This window comes from Leiobunum rupestre, chromosome 4, assembly GCF_980474605.1.
Source record: "Leiobunum rupestre chromosome 4, qqLeiRupe1.1.hap1, whole genome shotgun sequence".
In the NCBI taxonomy this organism is placed as follows: Eukaryota; Metazoa; Arthropoda; class Arachnida; order Opiliones; family Sclerosomatidae; genus Leiobunum; species Leiobunum rupestre.
Genome location: NC_143387.1, coordinates 53,296,020 through 53,317,971, shown reverse-complemented (window position 1 = coordinate 53,317,971; position 21,952 = coordinate 53,296,020). Strand labels below are relative to the sequence as shown.

Here is a 21,952-nt window from a genome sequence, read left to right as displayed (position 1 = left end):
CTTGCCCATTTCAATTGAGAACCGTTGCTATGTGTAGTCACGCTCTAGGCAAATTCGAGAGTTATGCCATCTTTTAACGAAGAAATTTAAACGGAAGATACTCTTCTCGGAGTCAAAAGATGGCGTAACCTATTTACTGTATTTAGTGACAAAATCTAGCCGAGGATTTTCAAAACGTCTTTTCTCGCGAGCTGGATGTTAAACCTCATTTTCGATCGTAGAAAAATTAAGATTGGGATTCTACTTTAAACAAATTTTAATCAATTAAAAAATCGCTTGCTAAAATCTGTATTCTTAATCCTATAGCATTTTGAAACCAGAGGAATTTTCTCGCAAACCAAGAAAATAACATATAATCTATTACCTAATAATGTTTTTTTCATAGGATTGGGATTCCATTAGCAAACGACTCTTCTAATGGATAGAAATTAGTTGAAACCTCTACTATATCTGTTACGCCTCAAAGGGTTCCAATATTTTCCGCTCTCTTCTATGGTTTTTGAAATTTTTTGAGCTTCTTAGATCTAGCGTTGTTGCGGAGGTAATCTCTAAAATGATAAAGATTTTTAGTACGACTATGCTGAAGATGGCGCTACATAACATTTAATAACGGCGCGCGAGATGCGGGTGCGGTCGCACCCGAACCTGCGCTAGCTAGAATTTAAGGGGCCCCGCAAATTTCACTTTTATATTAGAAAATAAGTTATTTTGAAAAATATTTTTTTTCATATTCAAATAAATTGTGGGATCATTTCACCTATTTTATTATACATCTAAAATTTCTAAGAAACCATTAAACGAAGCGGGTGACTATTTTTGTAATAAACCGGCCCCGCAGCGTAGTGGGCCAGCGAGGTCCCCCGCTGGTTTCTTGGTATTTCAAGCATTTAACGTGAAATTCCTGGAAAATCCTGTTCTAGATAAGGTAACAATGCAGGTGTCCAATGTCCATTTTCAACACAAATTTATTGGTCAAGATGTCAACAAGTCGCGATAGAGGTATGGGAAGGAAGTATATGAGCGGCGCAGAAAAGAAAAGACGGAAAAGAAAGCATGAAAAAATTGCCGATAAAGAGAAGGATGCGCTTTTAAAATTTTTCGAAAAAAGGAATTGTTCTGGCACACTTATAAACAACGAAAACTGTAGGGATCACGAAGAATTAAGAGAGAACTTCGTTCAGTCATTGGGTGTCGAAGAAGATAAAATTGTTTGCGCGATTGAATCATAGTTCGAACGCGTAACATTGTCACCATTTGAACAAAGTTTCTAGTAGTAATCAAAATTTAGATAACTCAGTTTACTCAGATAAGTGTAACGGCCTATTGGAAGATTCGGTGGTGAAAGTTAATCTAAATGATCCGTGTGAATGGCCAATATTGAATGATAAGAATAGACTAATTTTAGTCGAACATGGACCCAAGCAAATTGACGATTGTGAATTTCCAAAAAACTGAAAATCGGTGTTTTTCTGTCAAGTATTTTAAAAGAGAATTAAGAAACGGTGATTCATCCAAGAGGAGGTGGATTGTCTATTCTAAAAAGCAAAATGCCGTGTTTTGCTTTTCATGTAAGTTGTTAAGCGATTTTCAGACGGCTTTTAGTGGGAAAGGCTTCGATGACTAGGTTCATTTAAGTCAAAGAATGAAAGCGCATGAAAGGTCACAAAGTCATCGACAGGCAATGAAAAATTGGATAGTAACGGAAAACCATTTGAAAACAGGAAAAACTATAGACGAAGAAAATGAAAAACTAATCAAAAGTGAATTTTTGAGGTGGAAAAATATATTTCAGAGAATAATAGAAGTTATTTTATTTTTAAGTGAACGCAATTTGGCCTTTAGGGGGTCTTCTGACACTTTGTTTACGCCTAATAACGGAAACTTTCTTGGGTTAATCGAGCTTCTCGGAAATTTCGATCCTGTTATGCAAGACCATGTAGACCGCATTAGCAAAAACAAAAAGAATAAGTTTCCTAACCACTATTTGTCTCATTCAGTTCAGGATGAGCTTATAATGAGTATGGCGAATAAAACCAAAGGAAAAATATTAGAGAACATTAAGTCTGCCAGATATTTTTCGATTTTATTAGATTGCACTCCCGATGTTAGCCATAAAGAACAACTTTCAATTATTATTCGAATTGTAGATATTTGCGATTCTGAAACTGAAGTTAAAGAATACTTTTTAGGATTTTTAGAAGTAGATGACGCAACTGAGTTGGGTTTATATGAAACACTGAAGGAGTTTTTAGCTATGAATGGACTGAAACTTTCCGATTGCCGTGGTCAAGGATACGACAACGGCGCCAATATGAGAGGTATAAATAAAGGTGTACAGGCGCGATTTTTAAGGAAATATCCTAGGGCTTTCTTTACTCCATGTGGCTGCCTTAATCTAAACCTAATGCTTGGAGTCAGTAAAGGCAGTGTCATTTTTTGGTGTAATGCAGAATTTGTATACAATTTTTTCCGCTTAGACATCTCGATGGGGTATTCTTAAAACTCACGTCAAAATTTTAACACCGAAACCATTGTCGGAAACCAGATGGGAATGCCGTGCCGAGAGCGTTAGAGCTGTTAGATTTCAAATTCCGGCCTTTTTAAAAGCCCTAAGCGGGATTTCAGAAAGAGCTTCAGATGTGAAAATTAAGAGCGAGGCTCAGGGTTTATTTCAAGAACTTACGTCTTTCGATTTCATCGTTAGTTTGATTATTTGGTACGAAATGTTGACCAAAGTTAATATAGTTAGTAAGTTAATGCAAAACCAAAAAGTGGCAATGGACGTAGCGACTAAGCATTTGGAAGAAATTGTAATTTTTTTTCAAAATTATCGAGATAATGGTTTTCTTAATGCTGTTGAGAAGGCCAAAGAGATAGCTGTTGAATTGGATATTCAACCAGTTTTTAGGGAAGTTAGTACACGAAAAAAAAAAGAAAATGTGTAGTTATGAGGGTACTGATGAAACAGTTTACAATGGTGAGGTTCAATTTAAAACGAATTATTTTTTTTTAATAGTTGATAATGCGTTATCCGCCATGGAAAGTAGATTTAAAATGTACAGAGAGCACAAAGATGTATTTGGCTTTTTATATGGTGGGAGTGCAATAAAAAACATTTCGGAAGAAGATCTACAAAATTCTTGTAAAAATCTTGAAACAACGTTAATTGACGATGTAGACGGAGAAGAATTATTTGAAGAGTTTCAGTTGTTTAGAGATGTTATTCCTGAAACAGTCTTTACAGATATTGATACTTTAAATTATATAACTAAAAATAACATGGTTGATTTGTACCCTAATATTGTAATAGCTTTGAAAATTTTGTTGACCACTCCAGTTTCAGTAGCCTCAACAGAAAGATCTTTAATGATTAATTAAAAACTATCTAAGATCAACTATAAGCCAAGAGAGACTGTCATCACTAGCCTTATTGTCAATCGAAAATAAAGTGCCGAAATCATTAGAGTTTGATGACGCAATAAAAGATTTTTCTGCTAAAAGATCTAGATGTCAATTTTAAAGGGTAACTGTTACAAGTGTAAATGAACTATGAAAATTAAAATTAATGTCTTCCAATGTTAGAAACTTAAAATAGTGCAATGTTTGATCAATAAAATGACGAGGGTAAAAGGGAGGGTAAAGCTATAGGGGTTATGAAATCTGAAAGGCGAGAGCCCCGCAAGTATATTTCGAACCCGGCCCCGAAAAACACCAAGCCGACCCTGACGCTCGGTGTCACGTGTTAATTTGAACGTTCCTCGGAGCGTAAGTCGCGCACCGTTATGAAGCGCTAAAGTCCTAATGTTATGTAGCGCCATCTTCAGCAGAGTCGCAATAATAATCTTCCTAATTTTTTTGGTATTTCCTTTAAAGGAAGAATCGTAATCTCTCTTTTTATTACTACTTTAATCTCGATCGAAAAAGGGGCTCTACTTTTCGTAACTTTTTACTTATGCCACAAGTTATTATTCCCGGTCGTTTCTTTAGACCTCGAAGGTGGAAAAAAGGGATTATTGAAACACTTTCGTGCAACAAAAATATGAAACCCGCTTATTCCCGCGAGTGGAAAAGGTGGAAACCGGTTCCGTTTTTAAAGCGAAAACCCAGACTCGATTCTGCTCCGTTTTTTTTTGTCCCTGACCGACTATCTAAACGGAATGATAAAGCCCCTTAGTTCAATGAACTTGAAAAATCGTAATAAAACTAAAATATAGCCTCGCAAATCGAGAAATACAATGGCTCTTCTTTTCATAACAAACTTTAAAGAGTTTCTTCCTAATGAGAATAGCCGACGGAACGAGCCATTGAACCCTGGATTGAACCCTTGATTCAACCCTTGATTCAACCCCATTTAGTGTTACGGCGTTTTTGATAACGCGTATATTTTGGCGCTCTTACCGAAAATTGGTTTCATTAGCGTAATTGGAAATTAAATTACAACTTTTAAAGCGACCGGTTGCGCCGATTGTAGTGAAACAAGAAACTCGTCCATAACCTTGGCTAGACGCGGAAACTAAAATATGGGCGCGTTTTTGACATTGGCCGTTTAGGACAGTCTGTCTCAATTATTCAAAATTTGGTCGTGTTCGCATTGCGAAACCATTTAAATGTTTAGTAGCTATGTTATCATAAGTAACGGAATACATAAAGTATGACAATTAGCCAAATTTATCACCGAACTGATTTTTAGAGTTATTCAGGCCCGTACACAGCCGCCAAAACTCGGGGGCGCTCAAATTCTTTTTGGGGGTGCCAATACCTTGAGTAATTTTTATCTCCCCACCTATGAAATTAGTAAATATATTAATCCGGTTGTAGTCCTAAAATATCCGTCAAAACATTTTTGATAAGCTGGTTCAATATTTCTACAATTGAAAAGTTTTTCTAGTGCAGTGAGACGCGCGAAAGCAATTTTCAAAAACTTTAGTAAAATGGTTTCAAATATTTACTGATACTAGCTCTCTAGTAAAAGTAATTTTCCTTTTTGATTAATATACAAATATTTTAGATCATATCTTTCGGTAATTGAGCAATCGATTTTTTTTGGGTCAGTCGGATTGGGGATGCTCAAGTACTCATTTGGAGGCGCTGAGCATCCCCTGGCGCCCCCCCCCGTGTACGGGCCTGGAGTTATTGTGAAATCAAGGTTTAGTTCATCACTAAGCCCCCTAGTGTGGAAAAAAGGTTCGGTAAAAAAATTAGAATTGAATCGTACTTATTGTTATTAAGTTACTTACGTTATTTTCTTATTAAATTATTATTATTATTATTGACATTAACAGATTATATTCCACCCTTAAAATTTGTCAAGGAGTTAATTTAATTAAGGAATTAATTGAAGTATGTTTAACGATTCACATCCCTTAAAGGGAATATAACTTGTAGTATTTCTGTCGCCCCCTCTCCAAGTGTTCCAATATTGAACGTTCACTTCTATGGCTTTTGACAATAGGGAACTAACACTCCGTAGTTTTGGCTGTGGCCGCCATGTTGGGTAGAATCTTTTTCAATAGGACGTTGTGTGACGTAGAACTGTTAGCTCCCTATAGTTTTAGTCGATACGAAACTGACAAATATTAATTTCATACCTCCACATTTGATGAGAAAACGAAAGTTGGCCATTTTCGGTGTATTTCAAACAAAGAAGCTGAATCTGACACCACTGCTATCTTTTTGTCTGTCATTTTTACCTCTCCGAGGGGACTTTGTACCCTAGGAGGGGTTATACAACCACCGTGTCTGTCTGTGGGTCTGTCTGTCAGGCCTGCGAACGCGTTCGCATTTTCGGGGCAAAGGGTAATATTTTCCTAAACATCGGCGTATTTTTTCAACCGTTATTTTGAATTATAATATTATTAATAATTATAATTAAAAATTATTTAGCAGTGCTTAGTAGTTTTGTTAAATTTGTTGCAGTTTTCGTAAAAACGCAAAATAATCAATGCTGAATCTGGCATCACTACTATTTTTTTGTTGCGTAATTTTTTTTGTTTTGCCTGGCAGCGTTGAATTATAATATTATAAATAATAATAATTAATAATTATTCAGCAGTGCTTAGTAGTTTTGTTAAATTTGTTGCAGTTTTCGTAAAAACGCAAAATAATCCATACTGAATCGAAAATCACTGCTATCTTTTTTTCCCGTCAATTTTTTTGTTTTGCCAGGCAGCGCTGTTTCTCCACACCGAAAATGGCGTAATATTTTCCTAAACATCGGAGTATTTTTTTTATTATAATATTATTAATAATTATTCAGCAGTGCTTAGTAGTTTTGTTAAATTTGTTGCAAAAATCTGCCGAGAATAGCGACAGCATTTTAGATGTATCTCGAGGTATTATGATTCTAAGTTCGGTATAAAAATAGCAAAAAATCCTTATAAACCAAAATATAATGGCTTCATTAAATTTAGAAGTATAATATTAAAAACGTAGCCAAGTTTATTCAGTTACTAGTGCGAACGTCGACATTGAGGAGTAAAAATTGAACTTGGCGGAACAATGGGACGAAATTCAAAGCCGATAATAATACACCCCCTGCTGGAGAGAGAAGATTTAAATTCAAAATAAGAACCGCTATAGACACGAGGGGGGGGGGGGATTTGAAAATCACGCGTGAATTTCGGTAACGCATCTCTCTCTTCTCGAGTGGTGCGCGTCTGGGTCGGCCCTTCAGAGATGAACTGGGATGACCGACAACCCGGCTTCGCAACTTCCCCTATAAAAGAAGACCACTTCCGATCAAGCGCAACATTACGCCATCGCGTCGGCACGCGGCACGACAGCGTCGAAAGAAGTGACAAACTATAAATATTATTTCGGAGAGTATACTAGCGTATTCAAAGTAGGAATTATGAAGTATCAGGCTGCGGTCGAAGTGTTCCTGATTGTACTAGGAACTCAGGTAAATATTGCCTTTTCTTTTGCGTACATTTTTTTGCTTGTTGAAATATTAGAAAGCTGGAAACTTTTCTCGAACGTAACATCGGTTTTTTTGCTAAGCCTTAACATGCCAAAAAAGTTACCTGGTTAAAAGGAAACACTTGTTGCATACCGTACTGCAAAAGTAATACGTTTAGTTTTAAAGGAATGAGTTTTTCCGAAAGATAATTTTATACGAAATGAATTAACTCTTCCTCCATGAGAAGCACGAGAAGCCTTAATATTGCCCGGTAATATAAAAATATTCCGTATAATTTTAATTATTTATACCATAAGAGGATGATAATAATAATAACATTATCTTCTTATACTTAGTTTTAGTAACATTATATATATTATCGAAAATTAACATTAGTATGTTGCTTATAGACGTGAGCCGACGCGTTTCTTATCTGACGCAAAATTCTCATGAGGGCAAAAACGCGTCTCTAATTGGCTTAAATATGACTTTTTGGATAGCCATTCTAACCGTTTAACCAACCGACCGGAAATAGTTCAGGGTTCATACAAACCTGGAGAACCTGGAAAACCTGGAAATATCAGTGAAACAGATTCTTTCCAAAAAATCAGGGAGATATCAGGGAAATTTTAAATATTTAACCAAAACCTGGATATATCAGGGAAATTCGTTTGAGTCTGGAAGCGCCTCAATAATTATATTTAATTTTTTCGATTAAACGAAAACATACGGTGCTTCAGCACCTGGAAATATCAGGGAAATTTCCAGGAGAAAACCTGGAAATATCAGGGAAATTAATTTTCCAAATGTTGTATGAACCCTGTAGTTCCTTCCCAGATGAATTTGGAGAGGGGAGTAAAAACCGAGTATCATTTATTGAAGCGTCCATTGCGTACAGTTTAACACTTGTAGCGTTTTTCATTTGATTGCTCGAGATTCACTCCGAAACTGTTTCTGACGTCATAGATCTCTCCCCAAACGACTAGAGTAAAACGCAAATGGAAAATGCCATTATCATATTCCCGCGCTTTGTTGTTTTTCGTCTGCTAGTAATTTCTATTTTAACGTCTTGGTCCGCCATTTTGGCAAAAAATCTAAAAATTAAACGCAAAAATTTGCTCCGATCTCAATCTCGATCCGTTGATCTGTCGAAATCGGCCGATCGGTTTTGGGCGTAGATCCGAGCACGCAAATGGAACATAAAATGTTGATCAGAGCGATCTAGAGCATTCAAATGGAAAACGCTATTAGAGTTGAAATATTCCAAATATTCCGCTTGTTCTAGCATTTTGCGGAGATGTAAAAATAACAAAAGCGAGGTTAATTTTCTCTCGAAAACGAATCTTGGGTGCGAAATTCCGTGGTTTGATTGTTTTCTGATGTTATCTCCCGCAGCTTTCGGGATGTTTCGGCGCTTGCCTTCGAAAGGGAGTCGAATGCCTCGACTACGAAGTTATCGGCAAACACGACGTGAGTTCCTTTAAAATCCATTTCCCATTACCACGCAAATTACCAGCCCGAGTCACATTCTTGGAATGCCCCCGATAATTCTCCGTTGTTATTCGCGCCATTTAAAACTTAAGCCTTCTTTTTATTTAAAAAGATTTGACACTGTTGACCTACATCAGCCGCGAAATTTAAAATAATTGCTTGTACCGTTCTAATAGCTCAGAATTCAACTAAAATCGCTTTTCAATCTAAGGCCGATAATGCATTCGGATACCTAAGAATACGAAGGCTATAGTCTATAATATTATTCTATAAGTTTGTCACTTTGGCGAATATTTTACTGAGTGCTAGTAACGGAGTGACGTCATCACAAGAAGAAAATATCCCCCTAGCGAGGCGCTGTCAAAGGCTACGCGTGACGCGTTAGTAAGCAGACGCAAAACGGCGACGAAGCCCGTCATGCAGTCTGTCTTGAGAATAGCTCTCAGTAAAACCTTTGCGTGTGAAGAATAGGAAGGGTCACACTTATGTAAGAATATTACACACTTATGGTACTTAGTAGCAAATGTTTGTCCGCTTTTTATTACAAAATTAAAATATAGATGGCGATAGTGAAAGAGCGTCTAGAAAAATTTAAAGCAGACAGATTTTCGTTATCTCTGCCTTTCCATTTTCTTGTTATTTAAACGAATTCTTGTTAAAGTTCACATTTTAACGTTGATGGCTCTTTAAAATTTATCCCGCGAGGCGTTTGCAATTTATAGCTTATCCTTGAATATGTCACGCTTGAATTTTAGGAGTATGAAGAAAGACAGTACCCCGCTACGACTTGGGTTAGTACCCGTACTGAGGGACCATCTTTGAGCGAAGCATCGAGGGTTATGTACAGAAAACTATTTTACTATATTCAGGGCACTAACGAACAAGGTAAATAACCAATTCAAAGATTGTTAAAAACTGTCGGAGAATATTGTGGTAATTGGGAACTCTTTTAGCCAAATTCGTCAACTCAACGACTCCGGTGAGGACGAAAATCCAACCGTGCGATGGCGCCACCTGCCCTAGCATCTTCACCATGTCTTTCTTGATTCCGTCGGGCTCGCGCAACGCCCCTCCCCCCTCCGACCCGGCTCTCTTCCTGGAGCAGGAACCAGCCAAGAAATACGTCGTCAGGTAAGAAAAACAGATGATACTCGAATTACGTGTAAGTGGTAGATATTTAAGCAGCAACGGGTGAATAGTTCATCGGGACTCTCGACCAAAATTATTTCTCTCGTATGACACGTTTTCGTGGAAATAATATTAATAATATTTGCGCCATTTTTTATGAGGTTGTGAAATTATTAATTAAGACAATATTTACGCAGAATGGGCTCTTTAGTAATTGCGTGGATTTGATCAATAAGGTTATCATTAATTTCGAACAATAAATTATAGTTCAATTAATAATTAATTTTGAACGATAAATTATAGTTCAATTAATAATTAATTTTGAACGATAAATTATAATTCAATTAATAATTAATTTTGAACGATAAATTATAGTTCAATTAATAATTAATTTTGAACGATAAATTATAGTTCAATTAATAATTAATTTTGAACGATAAATTATAGTTCAATTAATAATTAATTTTGAACGATAAATTATAGTTCAATTAATAATTAATTTTGAACGATAAATTATAGTTCAATTAATAATTAATTTTGAACGATAAATTATAGTTCAATTAATAATTAATTTTGAACGATAAATTATAGTTCAATTAATAATTAATTTTGAACGATAAATTATAGTTCAATTAATAATTAATTTTGAAAATATATTATAGTTCAGTTAATAATTAATTTTGAAAATATATTATAGTTCAGTTAATAATTAATTTTGAAAATATATTATAGTTCACTTAATAATTAATTTTGAACAACATATTATAGTTCAGTTAATAATTAATTTTGAACAATATATTATAGATCAGTTAATAATTAATTTTGAAAATATATTATAGTTCAGTTAATAATTAATTTTGAAAATATATTATAGTTCAGTTAATAATTAATTTCGAACAATAAATTATAGTTCAATTAATAATTAATTTTGAACGATAAATTATAGTTCAATTAATAATTAATTTTGAACGATAAATTATAATTCAATTAATAATTAATTTTGAACGATAAATTATAGTTCAATTAATAATTAATTTTGAACGATAAATTATAGTTCAATTAATAATTAATTTTGAACGATAAATTATAGTTCAATTAATAATTAATTTTGAACGATAAATTATAGTTCAATTAATAATTAATTTTGAACGATAAATTATAGTTCAATTAATAATTAATTTTGAACGATAAATTATAGTTCAATTAATAATTAATTTTGAACGATAAATTATAGTTCAATTAATAATTAATTTTGAACGATAAATTATAGTTCAATTAATAATTAATTTTGAAAATATATTATAGTTCAGTTAATAATTAATTTTGAAAATATATTATAGTTCAGTTAATAATTAATTTTGAAAATATATTATAGTTCACTTAATAATTAATTTTGAACAACATATTATAGTTCAGTTAATAATTAATTTTGAACAATATATTATAGATCAGTTAATAATTAATTTTGAAAATATATTATAGTTCAGTTAATAATTAATTTTGAAAATATATTATAGTTCAGTTAATAATTAATTTTGAACAACAAATTATAGTTCAGCTAATAATTAATTTTGAACAACAAATTATAGTTCAGTTAATAATTAATTTTGAACAACAAATTATAGTTCAGTTAATAATTAATTTTGTAAAATAAATTAGAGTTCAGTTAATAATTAATTTTGTAAAATAAATTAGAGTTCAGTTAATAATTAATTTTGAACAACAAATCGAAAAACATCTAATAATTTAGGAGCATAATACTATAATGAAGCTTAAAAATAATAATCTACATTAAATATTTATAGATCACTTTGAAATTTACGCGATAGACATTTCTAACGTGGATTAATATAACAAGCGTAGGAACTTTTAGGAATTCAACAGAAAATAGATTTACCGGAAACCTCCTAGTATCTTTCCACCAAATGTACTAGATATTTTGCCTTTCTTAACCTGCAATTGAGTGTATGTAAAATTTCCCCTAAAAATTTCTGCTTCCAAAATAAATTTTCAAAAATAAGCAAAATAGAACGAAGCATACTACATTCTTAAGAATTATATTATAAACTTATGGTAATACACTCTTCATTCGGTTATAAAATAAGCCTAGAAGAAAATAATAAATTACGCGGCTTAAAAACTTTTATTCTCTAAACATAAAGAGAGCAGTTTTTTATTTTATCTAAACTGCTAAAACTCACTAAAAGACATTATACGATAAAAATAAAAATACACAAATAAAATAATGGAATACATTTTTAGGACATTCGGCGGTCGTCCAACAGAGGTAGACTGGATCGAAGAAAGTCAGAAGTTGCTGGCTTACGCCAAGAAGGACTACTCCATCGAGAAATCGCATTATTTCACCGCCTGGTACGACCCTCCGCTACAGATCTTCAACAGGTTGAATGAAGTCTGGTTGCAGGTCAAACAGCCACCCTCCTTGGATAAGAATGACCTTCTCTAAAGTGACCGGTGTCCTCCTAACGAACTGTCCACGTACAATACTCAAATTACTAGAGTATACCTACTATTAGTATTTTATTTATTTATTTGCCATGTAGTATTTTAAGTTAGTTTCGCATCTTTCATGTCCATTCAGATTTCAGAAATTTGATTATTTTTTTTTAAACTATTTACCCACCGAACAATCAAATTGTACGAATAGGATGTTTTCAAATTTAACTATAGACGAAAATGATTCGAAATTTTTTTTATTCATTTTAATAAAGTAGTAATCAATTATTACGCGTTTTTTGTATATTCCAATTGAATAGATTTTAAGCCAACATTCCGAGGGGTCGGACATTCAGAAAAATCCCGTACGCTCAGCGAAAAATCCAAAATCCGCGAAAAATACTTGGAAAAATCCACAAAATCCATAGAATAAATCTACAAATCCACAAAATCCAGTAGAAAATTCCACAAATCCACAGAAAAATCGAAATAATTTTGTATTTTTTAAAAATCCAGGAATTTTCACAAATCGACAAAATCCAAAAAATCCCCAAAATCCAAGAGAAAAATCCACAAATCCATGAAAAAATCCACAAATCCACAAAATCCAAGAGAAAAGTCCACAAATCCAGCAAAAAATACAAATTCGAGGATTTTTAAAAAATACAGTTGGATTTTCCAAAATCCACAAATCCAGTAGAAAATCCACAAATCCACAAAATCCAAGAGAAAAATCCACAAATCCAGCAAAAAAATAAAATACCGTTGGATTTTTCACAAATCCAAAAATCCAATACAAAATCCACAAATCCAGTGAAAAATCCAAAAAATCCACTGGATTTGCAAATCCCGTACGTTTTTTAATGAATGTCCGACCCCTCGCAACATTCTGTATTTTGTCCCCAGGTAGCGCTCGTTAGGGTTGTGCTATTTGCTCCCGAAGTGTGTCGACAAAATTCTCGAGTTTACACAGTTGGTAGAGAGTCGCTATTGTGCCTAAACACACGAACACTGAAAGAATGTTCCCGCCAATTCGAGGCGGAATGTTTTCAAAAGGAAGAACACAAAACCCTCGTTCGATACAGCGGAGCCGAAATTAGCTTCTTTTCCCAAAACAAAAGATGTAGCTCAATTAGTTCTTGAACAAAAGCACCAAAGATCCTGTCGCTTATTTATGGATCGAGAAACGTTTAGAGGGATTCGTTACTTCGGATTTTTTGACAGGGTAAGTCGTGGATTTAAAACGCCGCTGTAACCGTATAAATAGAAATGAGACTAGAACCACTGCGCTCTTCGGTAATCTCAACGAAAACGAACAAGCTAGAAGGCTGCCATGACAGTGGAATCGCTACTAATCCACGCGGGAGTACGACATCTATTAAAAAAATTTGAAACTTTAAATATTTTAAAATAGTTGGCGTGCCCCCACAAAGAATACTGGCGATTCCACTCTCATGGCCGCCTTCTAACCCGTACATCTTACCACAATCTAATCGCGCTTCTAGTCTCATTTCAATTTCTATGGCTGTAACTTGGGACGGAAAAACTAGCGAGTCCCTCGACCGATTTCTTGGTCCGCGCTTTTTTAACTCTTCTCGCTTCATTTACAAATAGCGCGCTTAACACAAATAGCGTTACCATGACGACCACTCTCTTCCAATCTTATCTTTTGACTTATTTTCGTCCGAGATGAGACAGAGTCCATGTTTGACGGAAACTCTTCCTCTTCCCTGGAGAATGAATTGTTTATTTTCCTTAAATTGATTTTGATGTTTTTTTCTTCTAAAAAGAGTTCCTAGATGTCGTTTAATAGTCGTTTATATTCTTTTTTAACCTGATTCTACTATTTTCATCACGGGTCAATAACCTAGGGAGACTCGCTGTTCCAGGATTTAGGCTTTGAGCGGCTAAGGTACAGCAGCGAGTCAAGTCCATCAGCGCTTTAAGAATTCCGTTTCGCGTATCAATCTAGTGGGTCAGAAATCGATGGCAGCGACGCAAAGTTTTGTTGCCATTTCTTTTCCACTTTACCAAAACTCGACTCGCCCGCTGATCCTAGCCTGAAGGATAGCTTTTGACCGGGCTACAATGGGTTTGGATCTGGGGTTAACGAGTAGGAGAGGAGCTGTCTTAGGGGTGATAAGCTTAAATTTAATAAATACCGAGGTATTCATTTCTAAAAGAATACGTTTTAATTAGACAATAACAAAATAATAAACACGATTATCCACTAACTACCTTGCAGAACACACACAATAGAATATAAATAATAGAAAATCAACATATAAATTAAATCATACTTATACTTCTGGGCAGTCCAACTCTCTCTCTTGTCGGTGTTTCGCGGTTTCGCGAGACACTGGGTCATCATCATCCACGCACTCTCGCGCAACGGGTCCTCGCCTTGCTAGCACCGCACTTTGATCGAAGACAACCATAGAGATAGAAAAGAAATTGAGGGAAGATTACCGCGTTAAAGGGAATATAACCTCAGGTATTTGGTGTGGAACACCAACGCTTGCAGCTCTGGCCGCTCTTGCCTTCGGCTTTAAAAATGTTTGGCGCCACTGTACAGGGACATTTGAAAAATTGAAGGGGTCTTCCGTAAAGATTGCTTTGCAGGTTATATATTCCCTTTAAGGCACCCATGTTTTTGACCGGGAAAATTCATCCCCCCCCCCACGCATGTATGAAAGCGGAGATGGGCAGAATTTGCAACGCCATCTATCCTTCCTTTGTTTACATCAAATGACAGTTGATTTTCAAAAAGGCATAATGTATTTCATTTCACCGCGCGTCGATGGCGCCACGTAATCTGCCCATCTCATGGCTTCCTACATTGGCGAAAAGGGGGTCGGCACTCGCGGTCAACTTCGCCAGATACAATAGTGCCTCTATTTCTTTTCTATCTCTATGAAGCCAACGGGTTTGGCTTTTTGGCTCGCGGCGGACTAAATGACCACCCAGGGTACCCGTTGTTTAATACCCCGTCCAACGTAGGCAAAATGTGCCTTTAGACTGGAACCAACTTGTTCAACCAAGCGGGATTCATAATGATGTTTTGCTTGTCATATTTACAAAACCAAACTCGACTTTACAGATTTCGATTAATTTTAGTAGTCAAATGCCATGAATATTGCCTTATGTCCAGTCCTGGTTACGAGTCAATGACATATCCTTCTTAGGCCGCTTTTCCTCCCACTTTTTTAAAAGTACTTGGGTGCTTTCCACAATGTGGGTATTTAAAACCGAGACGCACTTCGAGGCTAAGACCATTACCACCGAAAGAATCGAACAGCTCACGTCCTTCGCGATATTCAGGGCAGTCCATAATTATATGGTTTATATCCTCCCATAAATCTCCACACATGGGACAGAATCCTGGCTCATCACCAAAAATTGTTGTCAATCGCGATGCAGTTGGTAAAGCTCATGATCTAGCTTGGAACCGCAGTCGGTTTGACGCTGAGGTTGAATAGAAGAGCATTACAATAAATGCTGAGACTTTGGTGTTTATTCAAATCTCTTTGTCTCATTGCAAAAGGTGAAGCCTAACTCTTTGGAAACCCCTTATTAGGTCCAACTACCGTCCAAGGCAGAGATCCTCAATTTTGTCCAAACTTCGTAAAAATGGTATATTCCCGTTGGATACAATCCTATTAGGTCTAATTCCCAATGGATCGAATCAAAAAATATACTTTCCCAATTGATCGAATTCTAATTTTTCAATCCCATTGGGTCGAATCCCATTTATTCGAAAAAGTTAGGTTAGGTTAGGTAAGGTTAGGTAAGGTTAGGTAAGGTAAGGTTAGTTTAGGTTAGGTTAGGTTAGGTTAGTTTTCATGCTTTAACTTGTGAGCAAACAAAATGTCGGTCGAATGGGACAGGCGGTCGAGTGGGACAGTCGGTCGAATGGGATTCGGTTGAATGAGAATCGACCCAATGGGACAAAAGCCGTAAAAATTGCTGCCGGGTTGAATTTTCGCAGACATCTTCATTTAGTCACAATATATAAAATGTCAATAGTCCCCATTATTTGGTTGTGAGCACAATTTTTATGGCGGGAAATAGGCGCCCAAAATTGGGTTTGGTATTGTATTTACGGCTATAAAATTAATTACGAAAATTGAGGCCCGGCTATTGTCTACAAAAACGTATCTATGGAATATTTTGGTACGAGCCATTGTTTTGGCACAATCGCAGTTTGAACGCTGTACCCGACACAAATTTTACAATTAAGCACCTTCCTTGACGTTCGCGTGAATTTAAGTCGCATTTCTATCCATGTAGCCGCGTTTAAAATGGATAACTCGACTAGCTATTAGGTGGGATTTCGGAGTAGGGTAAGAAGATCAACGCTATGACGTCATTTTACTCCGATTCTGTGGTGGCGAATAGTTCGAGTCGGAGTAAAAACGTTTTTCCACAATGGCTGCCTGTGGCCTTTTTAGCAGATACATTCTGGCTAGCAGATGACAAAATCCGATTTACTCCTTTACACCTCCTTTTCAGAAGGAGTAAAAAGAGTAGCCCTAATACTCCGGAACAAGCGATTAGTTTATGGGGCGGAGTAATTCTCATCCCCGGAGCAGGCGAATAAAAGGTTTTGGGGTAAAAAGAGTACACTTTTAGTTCGAGATCAGGCGAAAAGAAACCACCTAGTGTTGTTTCTGTGATAAAACGCTTGATGTGACGGTACTTAGGCCTAAGGTGGTGCCTTGGGTATTAGCCTAGCAGCGGCGACGCCAGAAACATTTGTTGAGTGAGCAGAAGTTGAGAAATGGGCCCCTTGCAGTGGGATTCCGGATTCCATTCCCATTAATTGGAATTTTAAAGCCATTAATTTAAAAACAAATTCTAAATATATTGGACTTTATTTTCCGTCATTGTAGTTCACGATTAGCAATCAATTTGGTTTAGCTCACTAAAACTTCATTCGCCAGAGGCGCTCGATACAGTAATGTTTAGCACTATATCGAAGTATTTCAGAAGACATAGAAATTTACCTTTGGTTTCAAGTAAATATTTTTAACAATCCTCAAGAGAAAAAATTTCACGTTTCTTAACAAGACTTTTAGCCAAAATAAGTTGCGATTTCATAGAAGTTACATCAAATTAAATTCTTTGAAAAACATTGCAAAATGAAGTTACATCTTCAACGTTTAAAAAATAAGCATTTTGAAGGTCAGATGCCGATAGTAACTTATGTAAGCTTGCGTTAATTGTCAATCTTCTTGCTAACTCAGAGTGAAATATCCAAATCTCCGTAAAAAATTATTTTAAACTTTTCGTCATTGTTAAAGCTATAGCAACAAATACAAGGTGTCTTTAAACACGCTAACACAGTGTTGTGTAGAAATTTCATTGGACGAGCCTTTTCGCTGAACGTATATCAATTTCCGAATTTCCCCCTTCCGACGGCAGCAGGCGCTAAAGCGTCTAACCAATGAAAATTGTACGCGAGAAAATGCACGACTTTTGACGGGTTGCGTTCTCCTCGTGTGGGCAGTGTTCCTAAATGGAAGGAGAAGTATTTATCGGTCAAAGAAATTAAGGTGCCGAATTGTAAAAGGCGTCCAACTTTCAAACTGCGATTGCGCCAAAGCGATGGCTCGTACCGAAATTTTCCATAGAACCGTTTTTGTAGACAAGAACCCGAAATTGTACCCTACCTCGCCAGGAGGCGTGTATGGGCCTTTATAATAAAGTACGCAACGCTTGAATCATTTTGTATTAATGTTTTAACGAGTTTAGATTTAAACCCATCATTTGTCAATTAAAACAGAAAAGACGTCATTTCTGTACGGAACAAATTATAAAATTTAATGCCTCGTTAAAACGAGACTGTCCCCGAAATTTGTGTCAAAGTTATCTCGCTTCCGGATAGTTGGCTAAAGGCAAACGAGGAAGTGCCTTTAGTTGTTTTGACTCGTTTGTCTGTAACCTGCCGATGAAAGGTCCAAATTAAATTTCGACCTTCATCTCCGCAAGTATTATCAGCCTCTGTTTCTCATTTTATAAACACGGTAAGTTTTAATTAACCTGGAAACTAAATGCTAACGCTACTACATACGAAGTACTAAAAAAAATTTCAACATTGAATTATAATTGAAAGTGGAACAATCTTTGAAATTAATTTAAGGCGAGCGACAATAGCATCGCATTGTTGGTTTTCGCGGTCTAATTATTCATCCACCTTTTTTAAACACACATACTAATGTAGCGCTATTTTCACTTTGAAAATTAATTTTAATGGGAGTCTGAATTTCCATATTTATGGTGGATTTATTAATTTCTCATTTTCGCCACCAGGTTGGCGCTAATTACGTTAAAAACCAGTCATAACCAGGGTTGGACCTAAGGATATTTTTTGTATCCTTTTTTAAGTTAAAAGGAACCACCTATGGACTGCATTGTAAAGGATGATAAAATTAGCGAATAAGTAGATTAGTCCATTATGAAAAGGGACAATAAAGCTAAGCCCTAAACAAATTTGAAGAAATTTAAAAACTTACAAATAGTTCAGATGGAGATTCTGAATCAGAACTTGTATGAGGTTCAGATGGAGATTCTGAATCAGATCTTGTATGAGGTTCAGATGGAGATTCTGAATCAGAACTTGTATGAAGTTCAGATGGAGATTCTGAATCAGAACTTGTATGAGGTTCAGATGGAGATTCTGAATCAGAACTTGTATGAGTATCAGATGGAGATTCTGAATCAGAACTTGGATGAGGTTCAGATGGAGATTCTGAATCAGAACTTGGATGAGGTTCAGATGGAGATTCTGAATCAGAACTTGTATGAGCTTCAGATGGAGATTCTGAATCAGAACTTGTATGAAGTTCAGATGGAGATTCTGAATCAGAACTTGTATGAGGTTCAGATGGAGATTCTGAATCAGAACTTGTATGAGGTTCAGATGGAGATTCTGAATCAGAACTGGTATGAGGTTCAGATGGAGATTCTGAATCAGAACTTGTATGAGGTTCAGATGGAGATTCTGAATCAGAACTTGTATGAGGTTCAGATGGAGATTCTGAATCAGAACTTGTATGAGGTTCAGATGGAGATTCTGAATCAGAACTTGTATGAGGTTCAGATGGAGATTCTGAATCAGAACTTGTATGAGGTTCAGATGGAGATTCTGAATCAGGACTTGTATGAAGTTCAGATGGAGATTCTGAATCAGAACTTGTATGAGGTTCAGATGGAGATTCTGAATCAGAACTTGTATGAGTATCAGATGGAGATTCTGAATCAGAACTTGGATGAGGTTCAGATGGAGATTCTGAATCAGAACTTGGATGAGGTTCAGATGGAGATTCTGAATCAGAACTTGTATGAGCTTCAGATGGAGATTCTGAATCAGAACTTGTATGAGGTTCAGATGGAGATTCTGAATCAGAACTTGTATGAGGTTCAGATGGAGATTCTGAATCAGAACTTGTATGAAGTTCAGATGGAGATTCTGAATCAGAACTTGTATGAGTATCAGATGGAGATTCTGAATCAGAACTTGTATGAGGTTCAGATGGAGATTCTGAATCAGAACTTGTATGAGTATCAGATGGAGATTCTGAATCAGAACTTGTATGAGTATCAGATGGAGATTCTGAATCAGAACTTGTATGAGGTTCAGATGGAGATACTGAATCAGAACTTGTATGAGGTTCAGATGGAGATTCTGAATCAGAACTTGTATGAAGTTCAGATGGAGATTCTGAATCAGAACTTGTATGAAGTTCAGATGGAGATTCTGAATCAGAACTTGTATGAGGTTCAGATGGAGATTCTGAATCAGAACTTGTATGAGGTTCAGATGGAGATTCTGAATCAGAACTTGTATGAGGTTCAGATGGAGATTCTGAATCAGAACTTGTATGAGGTTCAGATGGAGATTCTGAATCAGAACTTGTATGAGGTTCAGATGGAGATTCTGAATCAGAACTTGTATGAAGTTCAGATGGAGATTCTGAATCAGAACTTGTATGAGGTTCAGATGGAGATTCTGAATCAGAACTTGTATGAGGTTCAGATGGAGATTCTGAATCAGAACTTGTATGAAGTTCAGATGGAGATTCTGAATCAGAACTTGTATGAGGTTCAGATGGAGATTCTGAATCAGAACTTGTATGAGTATCAGATGGAGATTCTGAATCAGAACTTGGATGAGGTTCAGATGGAGATTCTGAATCAGAACTTGGATGAGGTTCAGATGGAGATTCTGAATCAGAACTTGTATGAGCTTCAGATGGAGATTCTGAATCAGAACTTGTATGAAGTTCAGATGGAGATTCTGAATCAGAACTTGTATGAGGTTCAGATGGAGATTCTGAATCAGAACTTGTATGAGGTTCAGATGGAGATTCTGAATCAGAACTGGTATGAGGTTCAGATGGAGATTCTGAATCAGAACTTGTATGAGGTTCAGATGGAGATTCTGAATCAGAACTTGTATGAGGTTCAGATGGAGATTCTGAATCAGAACTTGTATGAGGTTCAGATGGAGATTCTGAATCAGAACTTGTATGAGGTTCAGATGGAGATTCTGAATCAGAACTTGTATGAGGTTCAGATGGAGATTCTGAATCAGGACTTGTATGAAGTTCAGATGGAGATTCTGAATCAGAACTTGTATGAGGTTCAGATGGAGATTCTGAATCAGAACTTGTATGAGTATCAGATGGAGATTCTGAATCAGAACTTGGATGAGGTTCAGATGGAGATTCTGAATCAGAACTTGGATGAGGTTCAGATGGAGATTCTGAATCAGAACTTGTATGAGCTTCAGATGGAGATTCTGAATCAGAACTTGTATGAGGTTCAGATGGAGATTCTGAATCAGAACTTGTATGAGGTTCAGATGGAGATTCTGAATCAGAACTTGTATGAAGTTCAGATGGAGATTCTGAATCAGAACTTGTATGAGTATCAGATGGAGATTCTGAATCAGAACTTGTATGAGGTTCAGATGGAGATTCTGAATCAGAACTTGTATGAGTATCAGATGGAGATTCTGAATCAGAACTTGTATGAGTATCAGATGGAGATTCTGAATCAGAACTTGTATGAGGTTCAGATGGAGATACTGAATCAGAACTTGTATGAAGTTCAGATGGAGATTCTGAATCAGAACTTGTATGAAGTTCAGATGGAGATTCTGAATCAGAACTTGTATGAGGTTCAGATGGAGATTCTGAATCAGAACTTGTATGAGGTTCAGATGGAGATTCTGAATCAGAACTTGTATGAGGTTCAGATGGAGATTCTGAATCAGAACTTGTATGAAGTTCAGATGGAGATTCTGAATCAGAACTTGTATGAAGTTCAGATGGAGATTCTGAATCAGAACTTGTATGAGGTTCAGATGGAGATTCTGAATCAGAACTTGTATGAGGTTCAGATGGAGATTCTGAATCAGAACTTGTATGAGGTTCAGATGGAGATTCTGAATCAGAACTTGTATGAAGTTCAGATGGAGATTCTGAATCAGAACTTGTATGAGGTTCAGATGGAGATTCTGAATCAGAACTTGTATGAGTATCAGATGGAGATTCTGAATCAGAACTTGGATGAGGTTCAGATGGAGATTCTGAATCAGAACTTGGATGAGGTTCAGATGGAGATTCTGAATCAGAACTTGTATGAAGTTCAGATGGAGATTCTGAATCAGAACTTGTATGAGGTTCAGATGGAGATTCTGAATCAGAACTTGTATGAGGTTCAGATGGAGATTCTGAATCAGAACTGGTATGAGGTTCAGATGGAGATTCTGAATCAGAACTGGTATGAGGTTCAGATGGAGATTCTGAATCAGAACTTGTATGAGGTTCAGATGGAGATTCTGAATCAGAACTTGTATGAGGTTCAGATGGAGATTCTGAATCAGAACTTGTATGAAGTTCAGATGGAGATTCGGAATCAGAACTTGTATGAGGTTCAGATGGAGATTCTGAATCAGAACTCTCGGGACTC

The 21,952-nt window shown here is 36.0% G+C and overlaps 2 protein-coding genes across 2 annotated transcripts; both read left to right on the top strand.

The window, feature by feature from the left end:
- The first annotated feature begins 2,014 nt into the window (after window positions 1–2,014).
- Window positions 2,015–3,378, top strand: LOC149948259 (zinc finger MYM-type protein 1-like). The gene is made up of 3 exons (XM_090171051.1): window positions 2,015–2,413; window positions 2,478–2,916; window positions 3,017–3,378. Exons 1-3 carry the CDS (start codon window positions 2,015–2,017, stop codon window positions 3,376–3,378), a joined length of 1,200 nt encoding a protein of 399 aa, XP_090027177.1.
- Window positions 3,379–6,349: 2,971 nt separating this feature from the next.
- On the top strand, window positions 6,350–12,254 carry LOC149948258 (heme-binding protein 1-like). The gene is made up of 5 exons (XM_090171920.1): window positions 6,350–6,901; window positions 8,294–8,368; window positions 9,145–9,274; window positions 9,343–9,520; window positions 11,780–12,254. Exons 1-5 carry the CDS (start codon window positions 6,851–6,853, stop codon window positions 11,982–11,984), a joined length of 639 nt encoding a protein of 212 aa, XP_090028046.1. The 5' UTR covers window positions 6,350–6,850; the 3' UTR covers window positions 11,985–12,254.
- Window positions 12,255–21,952: the final 9,698 nt, after the last annotated feature.

Bases quoted from the DNA above. Each gene is read 5' to 3' on its own strand.
- LOC149948258 (XM_090171920.1), top strand. From the start codon at position 6,851: ATGAAGTATCAGGCTGCGGTCGAAGTGTTCCTGATTGTACTAGGAACT. The intron at 6,902-8,293 runs GTAAATATTGCC...TATCTCCCGCAG, and splicing joins TGATTGTACTAGGAACTCAG to CTTTCGGGATGTTTCGGCGC. The intron at 8,369-9,144 runs GTGAGTTCCTTT...CTTGAATTTTAG, and splicing joins AAGTTATCGGCAAACACGAC to GAGTATGAAGAAAGACAGTA.
- LOC149948259 (XM_090171051.1), top strand. From the start codon at position 2,015: ATGAGTATGGCGAATAAAACCAAAGGAAAAATATTAGAGAACATTAAG. The intron at 2,414-2,477 runs GTCAGTAAAGGC...TTTTCCGCTTAG, and splicing joins ATCTAAACCTAATGCTTGGA to ACATCTCGATGGGGTATTCT. The intron at 2,917-3,016 runs GTACACGAAAAA...TTTTTTTAATAG, and splicing joins ACCAGTTTTTAGGGAAGTTA to TTGATAATGCGTTATCCGCC.